Source organism: Fistularia commersonii, chromosome 10 (assembly GCF_037954325.1).
Source record: "Fistularia commersonii isolate RoL2024-O1a breed Wild chromosome 10, RoL_Fcom_v1.0, whole genome shotgun sequence".
NCBI classification, from domain to species: domain Eukaryota; kingdom Metazoa; phylum Chordata; class Actinopteri; order Syngnathiformes; family Fistulariidae; genus Fistularia; species Fistularia commersonii.
In genome coordinates this window covers 8852554-8875824 of record NC_141293.1, presented here as the reverse complement: position 1 = coordinate 8875824, position 23271 = coordinate 8852554, and the positions used below count along the sequence as shown (strand labels likewise).

The following is a 23271-nucleotide window of genomic DNA, read 5'->3' as shown; positions in this document are numbered from 1 at the left end:
CTCCTGAAAAAAACAAACAAAACTACAGCTTGACAACTCACTGATTAAATTGCTGAGGAAGTAAGACTGAAATTATTCTTCAGAGAACTTTAGTGAGGTTTGTCTTTGAGATGTTGGGTTGTGCCTGTCACTTGCGTGACAAAAATATATTAAATAGAAGCTGAACTAGCATTCATGCTGTTCATGTTTTATTTCTGGCCTCTAAGCTGTTTAACAAACAGTAACTCAACTCTTTCCACTAATTTATTAATTAAATCTTGTAGCAGATATAGTTTTTGGTTAGTATAGATTAGTCAACCCACACTTTCAAGGGGGTATTAAAGGGATTTCTTAAATAATTTTCCAATTATGAGCTTGAAATAACATTTTGCTTACTTAGTGATCAGGTGGCTACAGCGACCATGTAAAAAGTCAACCTGCTGATAAATCCAATGCTGCAGATTGTGGTCTACATACAACTTTTGTCCAGAGGGGGACTATTACTAAAAACTAATCTAAAAAATAACGGAACAATTTTTAGCGAATTTCTCTTCCACTGCTCTAATCCTTACTAAATAAAGATATTTCTCAGAAGCCTCAATGGTCTGGTTGATACTTAGCCAACTTGGTTTGCCACTTTTCCAGCCAAAGCCAATATTAAGATCAGAGAGATGGGAGTGAGGTAGTGAAACAGACTCAATGATAAGCCAAGAGTGGTTGTATCTTTTCATTTCTCTTTTTTGTGTACAATCACATCTTTACAGTACATTCTCATCCCTGCTTCGTCCATCTCTCCTCTCTCCCTCCGAATATCTGCTGTCCCTTCCTAAATAAATTATCTTTTACTGTCCACAGATGGCCGTGCACAGCAGGGCCCACACGTTTCTGCAGCCGCCACTGTTGGCCCCCTCTGTTAGGGGTGGCGTGGCGTGGTGTAGGAGGTAGAGCAACCGTCTTTGGAACCGAACATGGTTTGATTCCCGGCTCCTCCTAGTGTGTCGAAGTGTTGTTGAGCGAGACACTGAACCTCTAACTGCTCCACTGGCGCTAGTCGTGGTTCATCCATGATGGGTTAATTGCAGAGAACGAATTTCCCCACGGGGACTAATAAAGGCTAAATTATTATTATTAAAAAAGACAGAGGGAGAAAGCAGGTGAGGAAGGATTGCGGTGGAGGAGTGTTTGGGCAAGGGAGAAATAAATTGGGGCTTGGACGAGCAGGATGCTAGAGATGAGTGGACAGAAGGAAACAAGGCTGAAAATAAGCAAATAAAATCATAAAGATGGAAAACATAAGGAATTCAACAAAGGACAACTTGTATGTTAGACAACACACAAAAAGAAACAATACTGAAAAAACAATATTCCCTTTTTCTCTGACCAGGCCACAAAATTTGGTTGGTCCTCTTGAGTTCCACGCATCTGGCCCGCTTAAATAACACAGTAGCTTTTGTGAAATATTCTGTCTGAGAAATGTGAAATGCTGAGGTTTGAGACTGTGATTTTGAGAGAAATAAAAGACAAGTGTAACAGGGGCTCCTTATAATCACAAAGTCAGAATTTCTGCTTGTTTTCATCACTGCCTCTAGACACATTCACACATTATTAATACAATTATATACTACTTTGTTTGGAACATTCACAATTACTAGAATCATTACTGTCTTTTATTGCTGTGACCAGTAATCATTCTTCTCTTCTTGGTCCACACTGATACAGCAAGTCAGAGAACAAAATACGCACCAAGCGACTTCTTATTAGCAGGACAGACATTTTAGATAATAAATACTGCTAAGGTCCGAGAAACTGTCCACACGCACACAATCTTTTCATAAAAAGATAAAAACCCAACAGGATTTGGAGGAGTTTTGGGAGTGTGTTTGGGATTTTACACCTGAAAATTGCGAGGTGCCACACTCTTTCATAGAAGAAATACCCACTAGAAACAGCAAGAGATGGATGGCTTGTATTTACTCTTGGCATTTTTTCTTCTTCCTCTAGTGGCTGATATTGTCCCTTTGTCATTCTTCTCATGATGATGAGGGCAAGTTCCAACCCCCTGGAACCAATGAAATGTCGTGGGTGCAAAGAGAAGTCTGTGATAGTCATGAAACAATTGTGAAATTCAAGTTAGGTGAAAGATGGATTGTTCAGGTGGTGGGATGCAGCCCGCCAGTGGCTGCATTCCCTACTCCACATACAGATGTCTTGCAGCTGTATGTTCCTTATTGCTGTGGTCCTGATAGCAATCACATTAGTGAAGAAGTCTCTGGTTGAGGCCATTTCAAGTCAGTCAGGTGAAGAGGGCTGTGGCTAATGTTCCCTCAAATGTCCTGCTCTTTTTCGATTTTCTATTGGATAACCAACCAAGTAGGCTTCCCATGTGGATCAGCAGGTTGTAAGGAGGTCAGGCCTTGGTCAGAGTGTCACCAGGGGGGTCTTTCTGCACCTCTGGGACCACAATGCCTCGATGAAGCTTCTCCAGGGACTGCTTCATCTGGGAGACAGAGAGGTAAGATTTGAGGAAATGCCGGTCAATGGCATTGGCAGGTGATATCAGATGGATCCTTTTTCTTCAAAGTAATGTCCTTGTATCTTCATTTCTTCTTTATTGCTAAATGTATTTTCAAAATGTTCCATTTTGAAGCGAATCAGCACACCTATGCCTCTATCTCATGTAAATTTGTAAAAAAAATAAATAATCTGGGTTGCTTCCTACAATTTTTGCTGGGTTATTTATCACTAACATTCATGTAATTCAGATTAAACTAAATCCTCAACTGTTAGTAGGAGGTTAGCCTTGGAGAAACCTTTCACTGAATTCTAAACACTTTTAACTGGGTAAATATGATTGATTTTTTTTTCTGGCTAACAAAGTATTTTCACATTTTCACACATTTATGAATGTCATTTGCAAAGTGCAAATGTTTTGTTTTCAACCAGCAGGAGGCAGCATAGCTTATTCTGGGTCATTTTTTTTTAAATTGACAGGACAATAAAGATGTAGGGCAGCTGTAACATCCAGCTGTGAATGAGGGCAGCAAATCAGCACTGTCTTTTCATCACAGAGCTGTTCAGTGGACATTTCACTTTGTTCAAGACACAAACCTGGTCGAGCAGAGTGACTGATGACTGCAGGATCTGTTGCCACTTGCTGAGCTGGGCTTGGTGGAACTGCCTCTGTAGCTGAAGGACCTGAGCCCACTCCCCTGCTGTCTGGGGAAGTGGACTGAGGGTGGGGGGATAAAGGAAGAAAGTCAGTCTTCTGAGGCCATATGATGACAATGGTCTGCCGAATATATAACAGGACGAGAGCAGTCAAAAGTATTGGTACTGTATTACTTTTTTTAAACCGCAGGGAGAAAATAAGTAAGACATAATTTAATTTATTCGGTGAATGATAGTATATAAACAAATATTCTGTCTGGAATGAATAGCAGGGAAGAGAAAAAAATGCGTGTGAGATTACACATTAATTCCTATCAAAATTGTTGAAACCCAGTTTCTATGAAATGAAATCACATCTGAGGAAAACAGTCAGGTGAAGTTGCTGTTTACCTGTCAGCAACAGAATACGAGTGCCATGTCTCCAGTGTATGTGCTGCCCTTTCCAGGGCATACAGCTTGTAAAACAGCAGCATGTTGAGGGCTACCAGCACCACCAGGCTGCAGGGAGACAAGAGTTATTGTGGTGACTTTTTGTCTTAAAAAAAGCTCAGAATGGAATTCAAACTTTAAAGTATGAGACATGAATAAGATATCAATCACAAGATGACGAACACAAATTCTGGATTTTAAAAATGTCTCTTCACAAAATGCATTTTACAGGAAAAATCCGATGACCACCAAAGTCACATGACCACAAGGATGAAGTTTTTCTAAGACAATTTCTTGAACATTTAAAAGAAATACTTTTTACAGATTTTTTTTGTGAATTTTATACCTTTATTTAAAGTGAGGTGTTGTTTTTTTTCGAGCCATTTTCCTGCAATTAATTTTTCAGTTTACTACAGCCATAATTTCAAATTTATCTTAGGTGTTTAGGGGAATATACCAAGGGTAAAAAATCCGTACAAATATGGCAAACGCCCTAATATAGAAATCCAACCTTTAGATAGTTTGAGACTAGATCTATGAAAAATTCACATTATGATAGTACATTTAGTCAACATCGAACTGTATTGACATTTGGACACACCCAATATGATGTAATATTTCTGGCTTGGCCTTACTTAACGGTTAATTATTTGCTTACAATTATATCCCCCACATACTAGTTCCTCCTGTTTCAGGCCAGCGGGAAGATGCAATCTTTTAAAAGTGATATAACCTCAGATGCCTCTGTGTGTCCTCATATGGAACCAACAACCGTAAAGCAGCCGAGATCTGTTCTCTGAGGATATTTGGAAGTAATTTAGGGAGAGTAGGATATGGTGTTTGAAGTAGCAAGAGGGAACAGCAACATATCTTATCTGAGCTGTCTTGAGTTCAAAGCAGTTCACAGCTAAACTAGATTTCAAAAATATTCTGATAAAAAAATGTGGATGTTTTCCTGTAAAAAGCTCAAATTCTTTTATCTATTTTCTCAGCAGGCAGAGGATATAGTAAAAGCCTCTCATACAATACCTGATACAGATCCTACGCACAAGTGGTAGCGCAGAAAGTTGGGGGCAAAAAAGAGAAATAGCAAGAAAGGCATTGTGAAGCTGTTAGTGATCAGAATGAAGGAACATTCAGATGTAGATAGAACCAGGCCAGCGAAAAACAAAGATTTTAAAAATACTGCAAAAGAAATAAGACCCATAACTATGTTTATTCCCACTGTCAGGGAGAAACATGTAAAATAGGACACAGGTCAGTCAAAACAATCACATCTTAATAAGAGCCCTTAATGTAGTAATTTAAAGTTGTAGAATAATTCATCATTTAGTTATGCGATACGATGTTATTTTTACCTCCTATATTCAAAAAATAGCCCAAACCATGGTGCAGATCAGAAGTTCAGGAAATCAAATTTGGACCTTTAATATTTGTTGTACACCTGTTTAACTCGGTGCTACAGGCTGCACTTGAGTTGGCAGTGTGCTTAGGCTTTGACTGAATTTGGCAGATACGTTTGTTGATTTAGTTACTTATTATGCAGCTTATCTAATTTTAAAGTTACCAGTGCTTAGAGGTGGGCTAAGAAAAAAACCTTGGCCTGTTTGATGGTCACATCTAGCCCATGTACTTGAAACACAAGAAGGCTAATAATGAATGCCCATCTTTCACATATCACTTAAAAGCTGGAATGAAAAGGTACACGTGGAGTGTAATAATTTGTAATTGTAAACACAGAAAAAAACGGCTTCTTATTTAACATGCTTTATTTAGAAGCACAAAGAAGCCATTCAGTTCTATGTAAAGCAGATATTTTGCTGGGAACCACTCTCTGATCAAATACCCTGAAGGGATGTCAAGAGCAGACATGAACTTACATGAAGCTGACTATGAGAAGGATAGTGGATATACTGTTTTGTCCTCCGCCACGTGAACGATCCCCCAGCTTCATATACGGAGCACCTAAAAAAAATGGAGTTAAGATTGTTTTTATTGAAACAGAAATCTTTTCTTTACATGTTTAGCAACACTGTGAAGTTCATCTTCATACATGAAATTAGAATAACACCGACATTTTCTAATCACGTAAAAAAGAGAAGGGAAAAGAAAAAAAAAGATTGCTTTACAAACTGGAGGCGGGGGGTTCATATATATTGTCCTTTCCTCAAACAATTTGAATGCTGCAGTCACTCTTGAGATGAAAAACTCAGCAATGACCTCCAAACCACTGAGATCTAAAAGACCCACGCTTGAAATTCCTCCTTTAGTAAGTACATAGAGAGCCACTAGAGGGCAGTTTCACACAAGAAATTATATTTCTAATTTTTTTTTCCCCCCCGCAGTTATCATTACATCAGTATTAATAGTATACAAATACACGTTTTTAAAACTTTTGTTTCATGTTCATTTTTTCAGAAATGGTCCTGTTGGGTCAGACCAGGACAATACAGAAAATTAAAAGCAACACAGAAATCTACACAGATTTTTACAACCTACTGTGTTATTCAGCAACAATACAGCTAACATAATTAGTTAATTATTCTCTTTACACATACTTTACAGTGGAAGTGTCATTGTGCTTTGTGTTTGAGTTGTAATTACTTTATGCACCCCAAAGAAAAAAAAAACAACAAAAATAAGACCATTCACATAATCATTCCTAATGAGGCAGCCTGTGCGCTTATTAATTATTATTTTACAACTTAATGGAAGCATGCTCCAGCATTCTAAAAATATCCTGTACTTTTTGGGCGAAAAAATCCAACATAAAACGCTTATGTAATGATTACAACATGAACTCACTAGTATCTCTGCGGTCCCTTTCCTCTCCGACACCTCTATCTCCTCGCTCTCCAGCCCCCATGCCTACTCCGTCTCGTTCCCTCTCCCGGTCACCCTGCCGACGAGAGCAGGTGCGCTTGCGTCTACGCAAAGCAGGTGGGGTCTTGGCAGTGTCCGCGCCCCCTGCTTCCCCTGTGGTCACTACAGAAACCTCAGACTGCAACAGCGTTTCCAGTTTGCATACTTCGCTTTCTGTAGGGGAAATCAATGGCAAAGAACAATAAAATTAAGACGATAGAAGGTAAACTGGAGGATGCAAGTGTCACAATTGGTCCCGAGCATCCGCTGAAAATATAATCCCAAGGTCAACTAAGACAAGTAGAGACGCATTTGAATCCAAAATGTGAAATATTACGGAGAAATTTAATGGAGCCTCACTCAATCTAGTCAGATCACCCCAGACTAATGTCTGTTAAACTAAGTCAAAGGCAGGATGAGAACTAATCTGTTCGTCTGTCAATTATAATGTATGAACACCAGAGAGAACCACTGTCCATTTATAAACATTTCTGGATAAAAAAAGCTAGTTGGTTCACATAAGCATGTGGAACACAGCCAGCTCTCACTCAATAAATGGCAACAATTTGGACATTGGACATTTGTACATGTTTGAATCACTATCTTAAGGTCAAACCACAACTAGAGACTTCATATAGTTACTGTGGAATAGTGAGGGAAAGCCCCAAGCTTCCATAAATGAAAGATTCACATGCTCCTCCTCCTCTTACGGAACAGATCATAATATTACAGCATGTGACTTGATGTAAACATGACTGGCTGTGTTTGGCTGTGTCTTGTTTGCACAAAATTAAGTGACTAAAAGATATGACACCTGCCACTGTAACACCTTGTATCTCTCTGGGTTTATTGTTGAGTAACATTCAGTTTTTCTGTAACTAATTGTAAAATAAGTAAAGCGAACACAGCACACATCTCAATATATAACATGCCAAAATGGTCCTCCTACAGCTTTGCATAAACATCATAATTAGTGTCAAGAACAATGACCTTTCAGGTATCTATGGCAACAAAAAAATACAGAATAAAAAAAAAAACTGTGTATTTGGCCCCCTGCAGCTTTACATGACCCGTAAGAAATCATTTATTAAAACCTGCTTCTTGATTCGGGCAAGTGTGGAATCATCTTGCTTTGAGTCACCATGGCCTAAGAATCATCCAAAAATGTAAGAAAACAGTAAATGGGAATGACTGAGATGATTATTGTTGATGATTTCAAGAATTGGACTGCAATGCCTGAAAGAGGCTGAAAGATTTGCACTGCTGACTTGTCTCCAATAACACAGTTATTTAAATATGCTGTGAAATTCATCATGCTTCAGTGATTTACATCCATTCTGCCTTTTAGTTTCTATGAGATGGAAACAAGCACTAACAGTCCACAATTTTCCACAGAATCTGTGAATCAGGAGGTATGCTGGCAGAGTGGAACCATGTGACTGACCCATGTGTCTGTAGTACTCCTCAATTCCGCTCCAGGTGTTCTTTTCAATCAGGGCTTTCACAAGGCTCCAGGGCTGCTTCCTGTAGCAGATGTCTGAGGAAACTCTGGGCAGAGAACGCAAACAAACTGAACATGACTGACAGAAGAGAGGCGATGCAGTGACTTGCATCATCACGTCTGCCTCTAAATGTCCTCTCACAGCTTCATCATGTTGTCAATGCAGGCACACATTATCCATGTTTACTGTACATCTAGTGATTCATGGTGTTTAGCTGATTTGACATTTTCATACGGAACTGTTGTAGCACTGGGCAATATATGGCTTGTATCATTATTCAAACAGTGATACTGCATCCCAGATTCTCCTTAACAATGATACAGTTTAAACAATTAAAAAACATCTTGGAAGGATGGGAACAGGGAAGCTAGGAGAAGAGAATTTTCCTCTGAGTATCATACCATTCACTTGTTTCCATGATCTACCCAAGATAAAGGTTTACAGATAGCTGATTATCTGCTGATATAACCTATTTCTATCTCAGAAGGGTATTTGTGAATGACAAGAAACAAACTTTAAAACAATTATCAGGAACAGTATCCAAACACTCCCATATAGTAAAGAAAATACTATTTTCTGTGTGGTTCATGATATTTTTGGAAAAAAGTTGCAATCACACTGTCTAGTGGAGCTTATTTCAGCTAATTTGTGTTATGTAATGACCAATGATCCACTGCCCAATGATCCACTGTCATCACAAAAAGTATTGTCTGCTGTCTGTCACACCCTCTGGCTGCTGATCCAACTGTGACAAGTGGTTGCACAATTTGATGCAGAATGTAGAATAATGTCATGCAGTTGAAATTTAGGCCAAAATAACTGACAAGACAAGACTTGATATCACCTTGTTTGCTATAAACAACTTTCCAATCCATCAGGAGAGAAGAGTAATTCAACTTTGTTACAGGACAGCTCCTGACTTTCCAAACTGTCAGAGAGACCGTTTCCAGTACATTTCTTACAAATTGTACAACAAATAATTACCTGTCAGATAAGAAGAATTAGTTTTTTTGTCTGTTTCTCTATTTATTCTTGCAAATTTTCAGGCTGTCTTGTCAAGTATCAGGTAATCTACAACTTGTATTAACTTATCACAACTTATAAGTTGCATTTTTTGTGTCTTTGAGGCAAATTTGGTAGGGCACTTTGGCGCAGTAGTTCTGCCTCACAGCGAGAAAGTCCCTTGTTCAATTCCGACAGGGGCCTTTCTGTGAGGTGCCTGTATGTTTTCCTCATGTTTGCATAGTTTTCAGCTTCCTCACCAGGTTCCTGGTGACCCAAAATGACCAAGATGTGTGAATGAGTGAGTGAATGGTTGCATGTGTCTATATATGGCCCTGCTATCAGCTGGTGACCAGTCCAAGATGAACCCTGCCTCTCACCATGACAGCTGGGAAAGCCTCCAGCCCTACCACAACCCTGACAACAGGAGAAGCTGTATAGATAATTCATGAGAAAAAAAAAAATCGTATTTTTACTATTTCCTACTAACTTGCAGTGACCTCAATCTAATCCGCTCTATACTACAATACTTTTTTTAGCCTCATGAGTATCCTCATTTTTAAGACATGTCATTGTGAGGCCATTGCATGTAAACTAGGTGAAGATTTACATAACGTACCACAAAAAGCAAAACAAACAGATAAGTGAGTAATACGTTTACTTTTTTCAACAGACTTTTCCCAAGTATTTTTTTCCTCATGTGAAACCAGTGGTATATTTGAACCTTTATCAAGAAATCAAATAATTTGGAAAAAAAATAGCACACCTGAGCCGACTCTTGTGCTTGTTGATGGAGGTGATGCAGTATCTGTGGACAGTGTAGAAATAGTCCTGATAGGGGATGCCTGACGTAATGACCTCCGAGTCAATCACGTAACACTCACCCTGGGCACTGCTTTTATGCAGCGTCTGAGGGAGAAAAGTGGTGCAACATTAGTTTTTGTATGCAAATACATTGGATTTGCCAGACACTAATTGCAGGAAAAGTAGTTAAATTTATGTTTAAAAGATCTGTGAAAAGGGTATAGCTACCAAACTCAAATGAACTGTGTGCTAGATGATAATCAGGCCATATTCAGGTAAAAATCCTAGAGTAAAAAAATGGAACAAGCAATGAAACATTGACCTTCAATTCTCAACAGCTTTTGGGGGCGTCATAGCGTCAAAGCAGTGATAAACTATACCTTGAGGAGAGAACAGGTCGAATATTATGTATGTATGTATGTATCTATTTATCTATGTATCTAAATGGCGCTGGTGGTGGAGTCAGTGACTTTGACCTATGATTATGGTGAAATTAATATATAAAAAAAATTTTTTTTTTTTTTTGGTTCCATGTCCCTTCAGACAAAGAGTACTCCATTATTGTAATCATTATTAATTCTATTGATTTTTTTTTTATAAATTGTATAACTTAATACATTAAATTGATGTACTTTAAGAGTCCCTTGTGGGGAAATTCTTTCTCTGCATTTAGCCCATCATGAATGAGCCATAAGCAGTTGGCTGCCATCCATCAGCGCCAGGGGGGCAGTTAGGGGTTCAGTGTTGTTGCTCAACAACACTTCAACACTAGTAAGAGCTGGGAACCAGAAATGTTAAGTTCCAAGGACAATTGCACTATCTTCTGTGCCATGCTGCCTAATCAGAGGCCAATACCCCCTTGTTGCGTAAAATATAGGCGTTCTTTCTATTTTACTTTTTGTTGCTGCTCCAGCAACAGCGAACTTGAGAATAATTGATCCTTAATATCAAACAGCACCTGAGGTCGTTCTGATAGGCAAGGAGCATTAAATGTTAAAGTTGCACTTAAAAAAAGAACAGAATGGAAAGAAAGAATGATAAAACATCTATGATTCAACATGCAAGGTACTAAGAGCTTCTCGTGCACAGCCCTTGGACAGTTGGAATGTGAATGAACAGATCAACTAAGAGCGTAGAAAACAGGCAAACAACGCACACGAATATGGAGAATAAATGTTAATAAGTAATTTTTCCCAACTGTAAAAAAATGTATAGGATTCCTGATTTTTTTTTAATGAGACAGTGGAAAGTAACACTCAAGTTCAGACTTGATAGCTGCCTTAAAGAAAAACAAGTGATAAAGGGCTATATCTGTTCAGAACTGACCTGCGTCTCCACCACAGGGGCAGTCTTGGGGCCTAGAGGGTTGTTGAGGGCAATGGTGTAGCTGAGCACACGGCTCATGCTCCCACTGCTGCTGTCCTGCTGCCACTCGCCCACAGAGAGGTCTGAGAGTAGAGGACACGCAGACATGAGGTTGGGGGGGGATCAGAGCCGCAAAGATCCGAGAGATTGTGAGAATGAGAGAGAGATTGGAATGAATGAAAATGGTACATTGAGCATGAGATTGAGAGACGCAGAGAGAGCCAGAGAGAAAAGGGGGTCAATCAACACTCCTTGATAAAAAAAAAAAAAAAAAGAAAAAATGTCCCAATTAGAGCTACACAATGTTCCCAAGCAGACGGTGCCACCGGGACAGGAAATAATGGTTTCCTCCCTGTCCTCATTTAAATTCAGGACAAATATTAAAAATGCCTCTATGCTGAGATGATGTGAATCATCAAGCCAATCGAATGTATATAACATAAAGACACAACATTAGGTTTAAAACATCAGAAAGATTACATTTACTAGTGTTGCAGGAGGCCAGCCGTTTTAAACAACTAACCTGGCAACATTGTGGAGACAACTGGTATTTCTCTATGTTGAACATTTTAAAAAAGTGCTTTGGGTGAAAATAATCAGTGCTTTGGCATGCGTGAGAAAAAAATACTACTATATAATTGATATACATTCTGTTACTGGCGTAATCATAATTGTTTCTTTTCTTAACAGATTTGCTGTATTCTTCACTTTTGGTGTTTTAATGGTCACAACATCAACAATCTCAATAATCCTGATTTTAATGCCATGATTTTTTGAGTCAAGTATTGAGTTTCTGAAAAATTAAGCAGTAAGACAAAATTTTCAGTTGCATAAAACCTAAAGCATTATATTAGCTAGCCTAACAAACTCAGGGTAGCAATAATGTAGCAAATAATATCCTTTTATAATACAACAGTTTTCAATATGTAATATACATACACACACATATATATATATATATATATATATATATACACATATATTAAAATGATCACAGTATCACAGAATGCTGTGCAGTCTAAAACTAACCCAATGCAGGATAACTAACAGTTAGCCTCACTAGAACAGTTAGCCTCACTAGAATTAAGAGCACTGAAGCAAAAACAAACACTGGCGTCCACTGTGTCAACACAACAAACACGCCCTCTTGCCATTTATGTTATGAAACAAGTTCTGCATTCTGGACAGAACGGAGGTACACCTTCTCAACGCTGAGCTCTATTTCACAACATGCAGAAACTTTGAAAATATTTCTAAGATCACTGACCAAAATTATCTACATGAATTTCAAAATAAAAATGACTGGTGTGCAAGGAGCGTCACATACCAGTGAAATGTCGCTGGGAGAAGAGGTGTTGGATGAAATGTGTGTCTGCAGAGAACAGCAGGTCGTGCAGCTTGTCAACACTCATACGCACAACAGTGTTGATATTCAGCCTTCCACTCAGGTCAGCGCAGAACGATTCCACTTCACCTGAGGTTCCAACAAAACATCCACCCTTGTCAACTACATGGAGTTAATTTTTCAGAGGTTTATGTGGCTGGTTATTGAAACTAATACAGAGTTTATTAGTTCCTGCTGCTTCCCTTTGGGTTTGGAAGACTGAGAAAAAAATACATCGCGCAGAAATATCTGCAAATGTTATAAAGCTGAAGACTGGACTTTCCAAGTTGACACTGACTAAAAAAAAAACAGCACAAACAAAAAGAAAAAGTTGTGGCTATACAGATTTCTCTGTTCTTTTAATAATTCAATACATTAGAAGACAGACAAGACTACGTGTCAGTGTTAAAGCATCTATTAGACTTCATCATTCAAATTTAACTTCTGGTGACCCTGATTTCTCATTTCTTGACATGCATTTATCATTCTCTATACTTTCTGCTACATTTTACCGTCACATTTCCAGAGACTTTTTCACAACTGCTTAAGGCAGCAAAAGCAAAACACAGTAATCCATGTAAAAAAAAACATGGAATCCCTCTGCAGCAGATCATGATAATTCACTTTGAGTCAAAATTCAAGTGTAATGGACAACAGCACTGCTAGTTAGAAAGTACCTCTTTGAGGCCATTACGACTTTATAATGTCACCCATCCCCCCCTTTCTTCTGACAAATCACACGTGACATTACAGAAATGTACTTGGGTAGAAAGGAGATGAAAAGAAACATTTTTTGGTAGTTCGTTGTAACTGCAAATACATTGTACCTACAGGATATTATGGCTTCTTTCTTACCAAAATACTTCATGCTTGTAGCCAATGCTCAGTTTTTATACTTACTTCGGTCCTACTGATCCTAAATAGCTTGAAGAAATTAAAACCGCTTTAAACCGAAAAAAAAGTCATTCTCTGATGGTTATGAGGTCGTCAAACACCCTGAAACTCACTCTCTTCCTGGGTGTCCGAAGAGTTGCTGGGGTCAGTGGGCAGTTCTTCATCGTTTGTGATATCCAGTGAAGAAAGGTTTCCCAGGCTGGTGGTCGGTGGAGGCAGCATGTGATTGGCTGACTCGGACAGGCTGTCCCCACCCTCCTCTAGGTTCTGATGCTATGAGGAGGAAAAAAGCAAAAGGAGGTTTTAAAAAGAAATCACTCCATTATCATATGACTTAAAAAGGAAAGCGGGCTCAGCTGGGCTACACTCGTGCCGATGCAAGCAAACAAACGACTAAGATACACTGTAAACACAACACTCCATTATTTCGCTTCAGCTTGATCAGCATCTATCAAGATCAGGGCTATAGGCAAAACCGCTGTAGTTTCTCTGAAGCAGAACACTGACTGGACACAGACACAGCCAGAAGGCTAGGTTTGATAGTGTAATGGTGAAATTAAGCCGATCAACTCAACCGCTTCATTCCAGTCCCTTTTCACTGCTCGATACAAAACGGCAAATGTGCAAAGGTCTCATCTTCCTTGAATGATCAATAAGAAAAATTTAGCTGATACTTACATATTTCAATCCGTTTTAAAGATTTTTGGGAAACACAGGAGTTCAACCCGGGGTGTGTTTTATCTATTTATTAAACAGGCAGCGCCACTTCAGGCATCATAACTTGAAAATAAGCACCCTGATTGGTTGTTACAATTCACAATCACAGACATGAGACTCAAAGTAGAGTCAAAGCTGAATCCTGGAGGGGGCAAGGGGCTAAACTATGGCTTGGCTGTTTGATCACACTGTGTAATGGAAAAACACACACACACACACGCACACACACACAAACGCACACACACACGCACGCACACCCTAATACGCTGTTGTCTGTATATATATATATATATATATATATATATATACATATATATATATAATTTTATTTTTTTTTTTACTTTTGTCTGTTACATTTCTTTTTATATTTCATATTTCTCTGAGCTAACAGCTTCTTTTTAAGAGGGTTTTAAATATTGATCCAAGGCTTTGCTTTGAGTTCAGGCCTTGCCTTAGAAATGTGTGACACAAATAGAGTTGCTCTTATGGTGCCCAAGTACTTTTGTAATACAAAGGTGTGTATTAAACAAAACTTCAAATCATTAATTGACTGAAAAGATTAAACAGAATCAAGTTTGAAACTGTCAAATGTTACTGTGCAGTTCATTTGAACTAAAATACATCATTTTTAAAATATATGTAATTTATCGTTCACGCGGTTCTATTTGCGCCCCTGACTCGCGCTGTCTTGTCTTGTGTTTAAGTGTTTTGAGTGTGTTTTGTGTTTTTATTGCGCTCGCAATTTCTGCTGAACACAAAAATAAGCAAAGCACTTAATGAGCAAAAATCCCATCCAAATATTTTCATTCAGTAACAAAAACATTTATGATGAAACAAGCTATAAACTAATCACTAACATTCTGTATAATGTGCCGATTTGTGCAAAAACAACATTGTGGCTGGCTCTACACTGTTACTTACTTGCAACCATAGACAGCAATGATCTTGTTAAATTAAAATGTTTACGTCTACAGTTCTGTCAGGACAATGTTGACAGAGTATGATGAGAATTGGTCTACATTGAAAGACCCTCACCAGAGAAGCAGAGGCTGAGGACGGGGCAGAGGTGCTGGATGGAGCGGAGGTGTGGGAGTTAGGTGGGCTGGGGTCAAGTGGGTCAGAGCTGAGTCTGTGTCCGGCCGAGGAGGGCACCTCTATGGGCAGACAGGAGGCAGAGGAGAGAGGAGAGGAGCCCACTACGTTGGTAGCTGATGGAGGGCTGGTTGGCCCGCAGGGTACCAGGGGTGGAGGAGAGCTGCCTGAGGAGGCGACAGACACCGAGCTCAAGTCTAGTAGATCTGTGACTGACACAGATTCATCTCCTGGCCTGGGGGAGAAAAAGGAGGGAGGTGTGTGAGAGGAACCACAGTAACCTGCACTGGGGGGGCATTTTTCTGTTCCCCCAGATCGTATAATGCTTTTTGACACGCTGATTTAATGGAGGCAGGACCGGTATTTCTGATTAAGTTCCATCATTGACATGTCTGTCATTTCTAATTGTCTTTTTTCCCACTGCACTCGTTTTCCAACTGGTTGATCTGTGAGTATTGCAATAAGGCCCCATTTTTTTTAGGAAAATAAAGCAATTGCAACAATGAATTTTTATAGCACATTGAGATCCTGAATATAACTCAAGTGCTTTCAATTTAATTAATTAAAACACTAAGGCAAAATAGAATGAGATAGTTTAGAAGAAAAAAGTTAGAAAATTTGAAATTAACCCTCATATTATGTTAAGGGTCAATTTGACCCATTTCACCCCTTGACCCAATGGGTCAAATTGACCCTTAACATAAAATGAGGGTTAAATTATACATCATGAAGAAACTTTAACAGCACAAATAACATTTGAAAGACTAAGACATAAAAGTAAAAAGCAAAGTCAAAAACAAAGGAAAAGGTCAATGTGCCTGCTTGACAATGATTCATGACAAAATTAATTCAGTCATAATTGCTACGTGATTTGAAGAAAAGTAGGAGTGTAAAATTTTTAAAAATGTGCTGGAAGGGGAGGAGGGCCAAGCATGGCAATAAAATACTTTTTTAATATTTAAAGAAATGTAAACAAATTAGAACATTTAAAATACAGTTAGACCTTGACTTACAAGTTAAATTCATTATGTGACCAAGCTTGTGACTGAATTTGTTCATATATTCTGTGGCCAAGCTTATGTCTGAATTTACTCGTATATGAAATTAAATTTCCGTATCAAAATAACCTGAAACATTATTAATCTGTTACAGCCCCTGGTTTTGTTTTGTGTTTTTAATAAGAAAATGTCATTTATAAATAATGCATAAAAAAATTGCATAATTAAGGAGAATGTAAAGAACTAAATTTGATTTATTAAGTGTATTTACCAATTAATGTCTGGCATCTCTGTCCATCTCTATCCAATGAGGATTGGAGATGCCAGCGGAGGAGGTGAGGGAAGTTTTTCTTTTCATGGTCTATTGCATAACTTAACTTAATCACTATACCCTTAATGCTACAATGTATTGCAAAATGTAACTTGCACACTGTGCTGCACTTTATCACTAAACTTAATTTAGCAACAGAGTGAATGTCCGTCCGCTACTTAAAATGATCAAATATCCCCTACTGGCTTCCTGTAAACATACAAACATCCTGTAAATGTGTCATGCCTTCTTATACTTCTTTATCTCTTCATGGATAGGTCTGACAACACGAACACCTTGCTCACATTTTTTAATGACCGGCCAAGTCACGGTCAAACATTCATGCCGCTCACTCATAACTCAGATCTTTGCACATATATAAACACACACACACACATACACACACGTACGCATGCACGCACGCACGCGCACACACACACACACACACATAATGAGGGGGAATAAACCAAAAATAGACTGAGGATGTCTCACAACACAGGAAATTGATAAGATGAGGCACTCATAGGTCAAGGTTCCATTTGTCAAAATTTGCATCACAATCAGTGGAAAAGCAAAAACAAAGCATTTATCCACAAGGAAACTCACAGTAGGCCGTTCATGTGTTCAGCAGTTGGGGATACATAGTCATCATCTTCACTTGTGAGGCCCAATTCGGTGCCATAACATTGATGGACAATATGCCACAATTCTTTGGGGGACAGTGACTGAAAATAAACGCAAAAACAAATCAAAACTTGTTTTATTTTGCAATTAAGATTCATATGTTGCTCTGTTTAAAGTCAAAACAGGAGTATACACTTTAATTATATATTGAGACACAGGGAACACGCGTAAGACTGGGTTAATTATGCAACATTTGGGCGATGTTCAAAAGAAAGTTTAGAGACAATCTATCAGTTGCAACCTCCAAGTAAGTTATGTGTATCCTCAGTTTAATGTGTAATTAAACTGATAGGATGGTCTACTTTGAGAATGCCTTCATCAGCATGCTTCGAATTTCCATCGCACATGAAGTTTCACTCATTAGTGTAGGTTGCCATCCACACAAGATTTGATTTTTTTTTTCTGCCAAGTGTCTTTTCATCACATGTTTTGGTTTAAATCTGAGAGCTTAACTACTGTCCAAGTCACTGGAGGTGATGGCAATAAGTGCCAGGAGCGCGGAAGAAGGATGTACCTTGTCCATCAGTGTGTTCTGCCACAGGCGGAAAATCATCATGAAACTCCGGTCCCTTGCACCAAAAGATGTGAAGAAATGCTGAGAGGGTGAATGTCAATATGAAGAAAAGGAAGGAAGACAGGAAGGAAACATTAAAAAGCAGAAACATGACAGTGGATGTGACAAATGATATCTGCTGGGAGTTTTGCTTTATCATGTTCAGTGACGGTAAAGTAGAGTCAGCTCATTTCATTCTGCTTCCCTTGCAAAAAACATTTATGTGAAGTAAACACCAATGTTCTCTGGAAACTAGAAAATTCCCAGGGAACTTCTTATTATGTCTACCGGACATTCAGTCTCTTCTAGACATAGAAGATTCATAGATTCTGGACAATGCATAACTTTAAAATCCACTTACCTTCAATCACCATGCAGATATTTGCACCACTTTTGCTATTTTTTCCCATGGTTAGTAGAAACAGAATATGTTCAGAATATGTAAATCAAATATTCCTCATTAGTACCAAAGGAAATGCTTTGGTGTGACTTTTAGCAATTTTGGTTTGAAATTGCCCTGATGTACACTCTCACTGGATACAGAATCAGGGTTTCTATGAGTATCAGTAAATCTGATTTAATGATTTTTAATGCCGCCTTTAAACTACTTTTTTAAGTCAACACCTCTCACTTCCTCCTCTCTTCTTTGATGTACATCCTGTATTTTGTCTTGGCTCTATAGAGGCATAGTCCTTCTTTCATGAGGACACTTTGAAAACCCCTCTACAAGCTCTGACCTGATCACACGCTCTGAACCTCAACAGTTTGTTCAGTTATGTTGCTCGTCTCCACTTCCCGGTGGAAATAAGTTGTTTTCAAAGTGTGAGCCAAGTCCAAATGTTATCATATAGCTTGTTTGTCCTTATAACATCTTAAAGATTTAGCAATAGAGTAGGAAAACACTGCCTGACACAGCTTAGAGACTATCGCTTGACAGATATGAGTAGTGCTGCACTGAAGTGTTCAGACACCTTAAGACCTAACCGCAGGTTGCTGGTCCTCCCGCCTGTCGCATCATGGCTGGAGGCAGTCACTGTTGCAGTGGTGGTGGTCGGAGCAGCAACAGCTGTTGTTGTTTTGTAATGGGAGCAGTTGCTTTGCTGGTCACAGCAAAAAAATGTACCACAGTCAACTGCTGCCTGCCTATCACCAACTTATGTCTTTCTGATAACATGTGGGATTTAACCGTGTTCATGCCCATTGTGCAAAGTTTTAATTATTTTTTTGCACATGCTATAAAACATCTCTCCCGGTTTCCGCCAAAAAGCTTTGTTTAGCCTTGGAACGGTCCTTCATCCATTATACCTTCCCACACCTCAACACAACACTACTCTCTACTCTTTCACCATGCTCAGCATCTCGTGTTGTAACTTCGTGCAACGTCAGACCTGCGGCCAGAAATACTTTTTAAGGGATCCGCCTGTCAGTAATCACCAATCACCAATCATCACACCATCCCGACTGAAAACTATTAAATGTTTATACAGCCTAATCAAATATTAATTTGTTTCCATCAAGCGTATTTAAATTTTCAATGGATCTAGACATTGAATTTAATGTTTTTAAATGCTACTTAAGGCATTAATTTTTGCTAAATCTATTTAATGACTTTTAATGCTTCTTAATGACCCGAAGGCACCCTGATAATGGACAGTGACTGAACATAAAGCTGCAGGAGGAGCAGTTTATCAAAATTGCGTACCTGTTCTGCTTATACATTGCAGATACATGGATGAAAAATAATTCATGGTCTGAAAGTAATTTTACACTGACCTTCTCATTGTCGGTGCTGATCTGGATGGCATTTGGGATAAGCTTGGCAGTCTTCTCCTTGGTCATAGAGGTTATGTCTTTCAGCAGGATAGTGATCTATATGGCGAAGGACATATTTGTTGAGAGAGCCTAAATGAATATTTCTACTTCTTATCTCAACCACAAAGAGTATCTACATTGATCTGCAAACAAAACAAGGGCATTTAATGGCCCATTTATCTCCATTGCAGGTGTGAGACTAACCAGATTAGAAAGGGTGTGTACTTCTTGTGTATGTCTATGTGTGTAGGACTGTGTGTAGTCCGTGTGAGACTTACAGTGGTTTCCCAGCGGAAGATGTTACTGTAGAAACAAAGCCAATTCTCTGACAGGTAAAGGCGTCCCTGAAGAAGTATATCCTTCTGAAGTGCGCAAGAGTAATCTAAGGAACCAGAGGAAAGGAATAGATAATCTCACTGAATACAGCTGTGGCAACAGTGTAGAGGTCAGGAAAAACAACAGTCAATACATATTCAGTATATGATTTTCAATGCTCTTTTATTTTAACATTTATCTAAAAATTTGAGGTGTCATTTTTCTTTCTATAGCTAAACATCAGATAACTGTTGAGTAAAACATCTTTTTTTGTTTTGAAGTTTGTTGTGAAGTCAGATTCATGATCGGCTGATAGCCTCACTTCACATTAATGCATCAAACTCACCCACTATCAGTCGCTCTGTATCAGGAAGTTTCTTGAAGATTTTACGAAAATCTTCATTCCGTTGCTTGTATGTTGGGCTAAGAACCTGAGTGGGGGGGGCAGGAAGGGGAAATGACAAAAGATGTGATAACCACCATATGTTTTAGAAAGCATCAGTGAGGACTACTCAGTCAAGACACATTGTAACTGATCTAAACTGTACTCTTTGCACTGATGAGGAGTATTTCAACAAGCTCAAACCGTCTGGCCAGAAATATGCCAAAACATCAGCAAAGCCAAATATCCTGGAGTGAAAAATTATAATGAGGGCCTGGTAATGTTTACTTACGTTGTACCAGCTCTGCATTTTCTGCAAAGAAGAAAGAAGAAAGCATGTTTGGCAATTAAAAATGTGTCACCACACATATTTGGAGGTTGGAAAATCTATTAGTAAATATGACTATATAATAAAAAATACCGAACGGAAATCAGCCTGTTTAGGCTAAGCTTGTTTGCTAAAACCTTCAGGTCAAAGAACAAATAACACTTCTCAATTGCAAAAAAGGATGGAAAAATTGTGACGAACCAGTAAAACTATGAACCCTTGATTTAAATACATCATTTAGATAAATTTACACAAGAAAAACAAAGCATGTTAGAATTAGCATGAAACAAAGACCAATATTACGTTACCAAAATGGAACAGAGAAACTGGTTCTATACTGTATTACTAGTTTCATTCATCCCTTTAAACATCATCTCGGTGGGCATGTGACCATAAAAATTTGATGCATTAATCCTTTGTTATCAAATACTACTTAACATGCCATTAAACTTGTAAACATAATGACGCTCCAAGGAAAACTGGGGGTTTTCAGTTAAACTCTGCTAAGGCACCATATTCACAGTACAAGTCTATGATAAAGACAAACTACACAATACACAATACTGGACAATATATAACTTTTTATCTAACGATAACTTTGATTTAGTTATTGATTTAGTGTTGTTTAGTCATAACAACACTTCAAGAAACCACTCAAGAGGATGAACAGTAAACATCCTGTATCATGAACGCAATAAGTCATCTGCACTTATCAGCTCTGGGATTTACCTTGGCATTGCGGCTGAAGTGACGGGAAGCGAGCGGATAGGCAGACGTAAGGGAGGAGGCTGAGGGAATGGAGGGTAAGGGGCTGTCCGAACCGCCACCTCCTCCTCCACCGCTCTTTTCTCCACCTCCTTCACTCTCACTGGCCCTGCCACCCCCGAGGACCCTGCGCCGCAGGGAGGGGGAGCTGCCAGGAGTGCTACGTGGAGAATTACTGGCTGTACTGGAGACAGAAAACAGAGTCAGTTGATAAATCGGAGACTTGCTGATCAATTTTGCTTGGCAAAGCCTCAATGCACTTTTTATTCTAAACTAGCAACCCACCAGGAACTGCATATGGAATAGGACAACATGACGCCATGCCATTGCTATCTGCAAGTTAGTGTATTTTGACTGACACAGACAGACAGCCATCATATCTAGGCTGTTAGGTAATTAACACTGAGTGTCGATAAAAGCAGAGAAAGTTAAGACTTACAATGTTTCCCGAAATGATAGATAATAGCCTACATTCACAGAATAAAAACAAACAAGCTAATGAAAACATCAAAAATGTAAATGTGTTAAACTGGTGGCAGGGGCTATTACAAAATGATTGGAGGAACAAAACAAATGCTCTCCTTTAACAGCACATTATCAATAAGCGTTTAACTCCCTGTATTAAGTACAAACTGTGTCACAACAGGAAAACCCAAACCTTCTTTTTTGGTCTGAGATGCATCCATTTCTAACCAAAGAATAAATATTTCATACAAGGATATTTTAAGACAATTGTCCGAGCAAGGTCTTGCTTATTGATTGACAATACAATGCCTTGTATAACTTTTCATGAAACTGTTTCATTTTTATTTTGAGTCCTTCATACCTTTTTCAATAGCAAGACTTGTGAAGCACTTATTTTGCTATCACAAATGATTAGATTTTCTTCCTTAACGTAGTCTCTGACAAGAGATTGCAATGAATTAAACAGATAGATAAGCCTCCGCTACTGTTCAGGCTCAGAGGAAACAGCACGGCAAACTAAATTATAGTGAAATAAAATGAATCAGACAGATCCTTTGATAAAAATTTAAACTTCCTGAGGTCTCAAATAATTTGTTGAACTGTTTCCCCATGTGGTAATTCCATTTTAACACTAAAGGAATTCATTATTTATTTGTTAGTTGGCAAGGACAGTTTGCCTTCAAATAGCATCACAGAGCAACAGTGGCAGTCTGTAACGAGGCTAAAGCCAAAATCATGCCAGCCGCACTTGAATTTGACTGAATTGAATTAATTCCTAGAGGGTTTGTCACTTATTGACAACATTGGGAAAAATTCTATTGCTGCTAAAATATTTGCGCCTGATGATGTGGTCAGTGACATGTTTCTAGGGCGTTACTTGAGTCATTTGTAAACAAAACAATTGCTTTGTAAAAACCACTCTGATCCTTTCCTTCCCCATATCGTTGCCTTCTTATAACAATCACCTAAGTCATTTTTTCAAGCTTTTCAGTAAACACAAAAAACTGAGCCACATGACAAATAAGTAGTTGATTTAGGCGAAATAAATAAAAACAGTTTTTGTCAAAAAATTATGTTACCAATTACTTTAAAAAAGTGTTGATATAAGCCATTGCTGATAATGAAAACTGTTGTAAACATTTCATTAAATATTACCTGAAAACCTGGGGGGGGGGCATGTCTGCTTGTCTATAATTTATGCTTTATTAATCCCTCGAGGGGTAATTCCTTCTCTACATTTAACCCATCATGGATGAACCATGGGCCATCTATCAGTGCCAGGGGAGCAGTTAGGGGGTTAGTGTTTTGCTCAACAACACTTCGACACTCTAGGAGGAGCCGCGAATCGAACCAAGAACATTCGGTTCCAAGGATGACTGTTCTACCTCCTGTCCCACGCCGCCCCTGTTTGGCACTCCACTTTAAAACAACCAAAAAATCATCACCTTAAATCAGTAAAAT

General features: G+C 38.6%; 1 protein-coding gene across 8 annotated transcripts in view; it reads right to left on the bottom strand.

Annotated features, from left to right (window-relative positions):
- Nucleotides 1–693: 693 nt before the first annotated feature.
- The window catches only part of gramd1a (GRAM domain containing 1A), a 32760-nt gene continuing 10182 nt past the window's right edge, over nt 694–23271 (bottom strand). For all 8 annotated transcript variants that reach the window (XM_086153611.1, XM_086153609.1, XM_086153617.1 and 5 more), the window contains 18 exons: nt 21310–21529; nt 20545–20565; nt 20217–20301; nt 19834–19937; nt 19517–19612; nt 17705–17785; nt 17113–17231; nt 15142–15433; nt 13503–13662; nt 12439–12585; nt 11073–11194; nt 9709–9851; nt 7883–7986; nt 6382–6612; nt 5457–5541; nt 3538–3645; nt 3088–3208; nt 694–2476 (listed from right to left, as the gene is read on the bottom strand). In XM_086153611.1, coding sequence (XP_086009737.1) covers nt 2387–2476; nt 3088–3208; nt 3538–3645; nt 5457–5541; nt 6382–6612; nt 7883–7986; nt 9709–9851; nt 11073–11194; nt 12439–12585; nt 13503–13662; nt 15142–15433; nt 17113–17231; nt 17705–17785; nt 19517–19612; nt 19834–19937; nt 20217–20301; nt 20545–20565; nt 21310–21529 — 2329 coding nt within the window. In that variant the 3' untranslated portion in view covers nt 694–2386. The remainder of the gene's footprint in view (nt 2477–3087; nt 3209–3537; nt 3646–5456; nt 5542–6381; nt 6613–7882; nt 7987–9708; nt 9852–11072; nt 11195–12438; nt 12586–13502; nt 13663–15141; nt 15434–17112; nt 17232–17704; nt 17786–19516; nt 19613–19833; nt 19938–20216; nt 20302–20544; nt 20566–21309; nt 21530–23271) is intronic.